Below are 1,282 nucleotides of genomic sequence, written 5' to 3' on the forward strand. Positions count from 1 at the left end.
AAATATAATTTCGTCGGCTAAAGTGCCTTATATTTGCAGATCTAAACAACAACTCATCTGAGAAAAAAAACTATACGTAGAACCTTCAAACGCAAAAAAGTCGTGAAATAAGATATGACCAGAACGGTGAAAAACGACTACGGTTGAAAAATCACAGTATTCCGGTAAAGTCTCGGTGCCGATAGTTGACTTACCCTTACTATTCACTATGCTGCAGATTTGGCGTTTGGTGTCTGATTGACTATTGTGATACCTTTCCGGAAGCGTAACGGCGGGAGAGAAAGCGTTGTTAAGTTCGGTAGACCGGGTCTAAGTAAAGATCAAACTATAATTAACTATATACTAAAAGGGTTACGGTTATCTATTCTCAATTCATTGGTAAAAACGGTTAACATACAAAACTTTTGAAATAAATCGGTATAGACAAAAAAGAAACTAATTTAGAAACAAAATTAGAAAAAAAAAAAAGGTTATGATTTTATTAAGTGAGAAACATTATTATTTGTTTTTATTGCTAAAAATAAAATGAGAGATTAAAGAAATTAACTTTTCAATTAGATATGTCATATAAAGATAAATAAAGAAAAACTTTTTAGTAGAAGCCCTATGTCTTGGCGGCGTCTTTGATCTGGTCAACGATTTCAGGGCGGAGACTGGCCGAGTTGATGCGAGTAAGGTCGATGGTGGGGAGCGTTGCGGGGACGGTGCGTTTGGACGAGGGTTTGAGGTCGGAGAGGGTTTGGGGATCATGGACAAAGAATTGAGGGATAGAAGTGATGCCAGAATCGGAGAGGCCTTTAACTCCCATCTTTGACTCGTCGAACTCTTTCACTTCTTTCATCCGGTCATATGTTGAAGAAGTTGCACCAACAGCGGCTGCCATTTATATCTTAGCTATTTGAAACAATTTATACGTGAGATCGAACTAGTATATATTTGTTTAATATCATATAATCTTGATCATTAAATAAGTATGTCTATATATATATAAATCGTGTACCGAAGATGTTTTAGTTAAGGGGATTTAGTTATTGACATAGAATGTATAGATATATTCAATCAATGCGGTCCTTCAACAAATCAATATGCGAATTATGCGGAAAGCATAATTCAAAGAAAAACACTTAATGCTAACATGTGGATCTCTTCAATGCCATAATAATTGGGTTATTTCAACAATTCTATAGATGTCAATTTTTTACAGGTGATCGAGTCAGACCATTTATCATGTTACGTCATGATCACGTAGCATTGAAATATTATGCACCTCACCCAAGGAGAT

At 35.5% G+C, this 1,282-nt stretch overlaps 1 protein-coding gene across 1 annotated transcript in view; it reads right to left on the reverse strand.

The window, feature by feature from the left end:
• LOC101301229 (1-aminocyclopropane-1-carboxylate oxidase homolog 5-like) overlaps window positions 1-883 on the reverse strand; it is a 2,508-nt gene extending 1,625 nt beyond the window's left edge. Inside the window, 1 exon segment of the mRNA XM_004305605.1 lies at window positions 596-883. Within this exon segment, the coding sequence (XP_004305653.1) occupies window positions 596-883 (288 nt within the window).
• Window positions 884-1,282: the final 399 nt, after the last annotated feature.

The sequence above is a fragment of the Fragaria vesca genome, linkage group LG6 (genome assembly GCF_000184155.1).
Source record: "Fragaria vesca subsp. vesca linkage group LG6, FraVesHawaii_1.0, whole genome shotgun sequence".
NCBI classification, from domain to species: domain Eukaryota; kingdom Viridiplantae; phylum Streptophyta; class Magnoliopsida; order Rosales; family Rosaceae; genus Fragaria; species Fragaria vesca.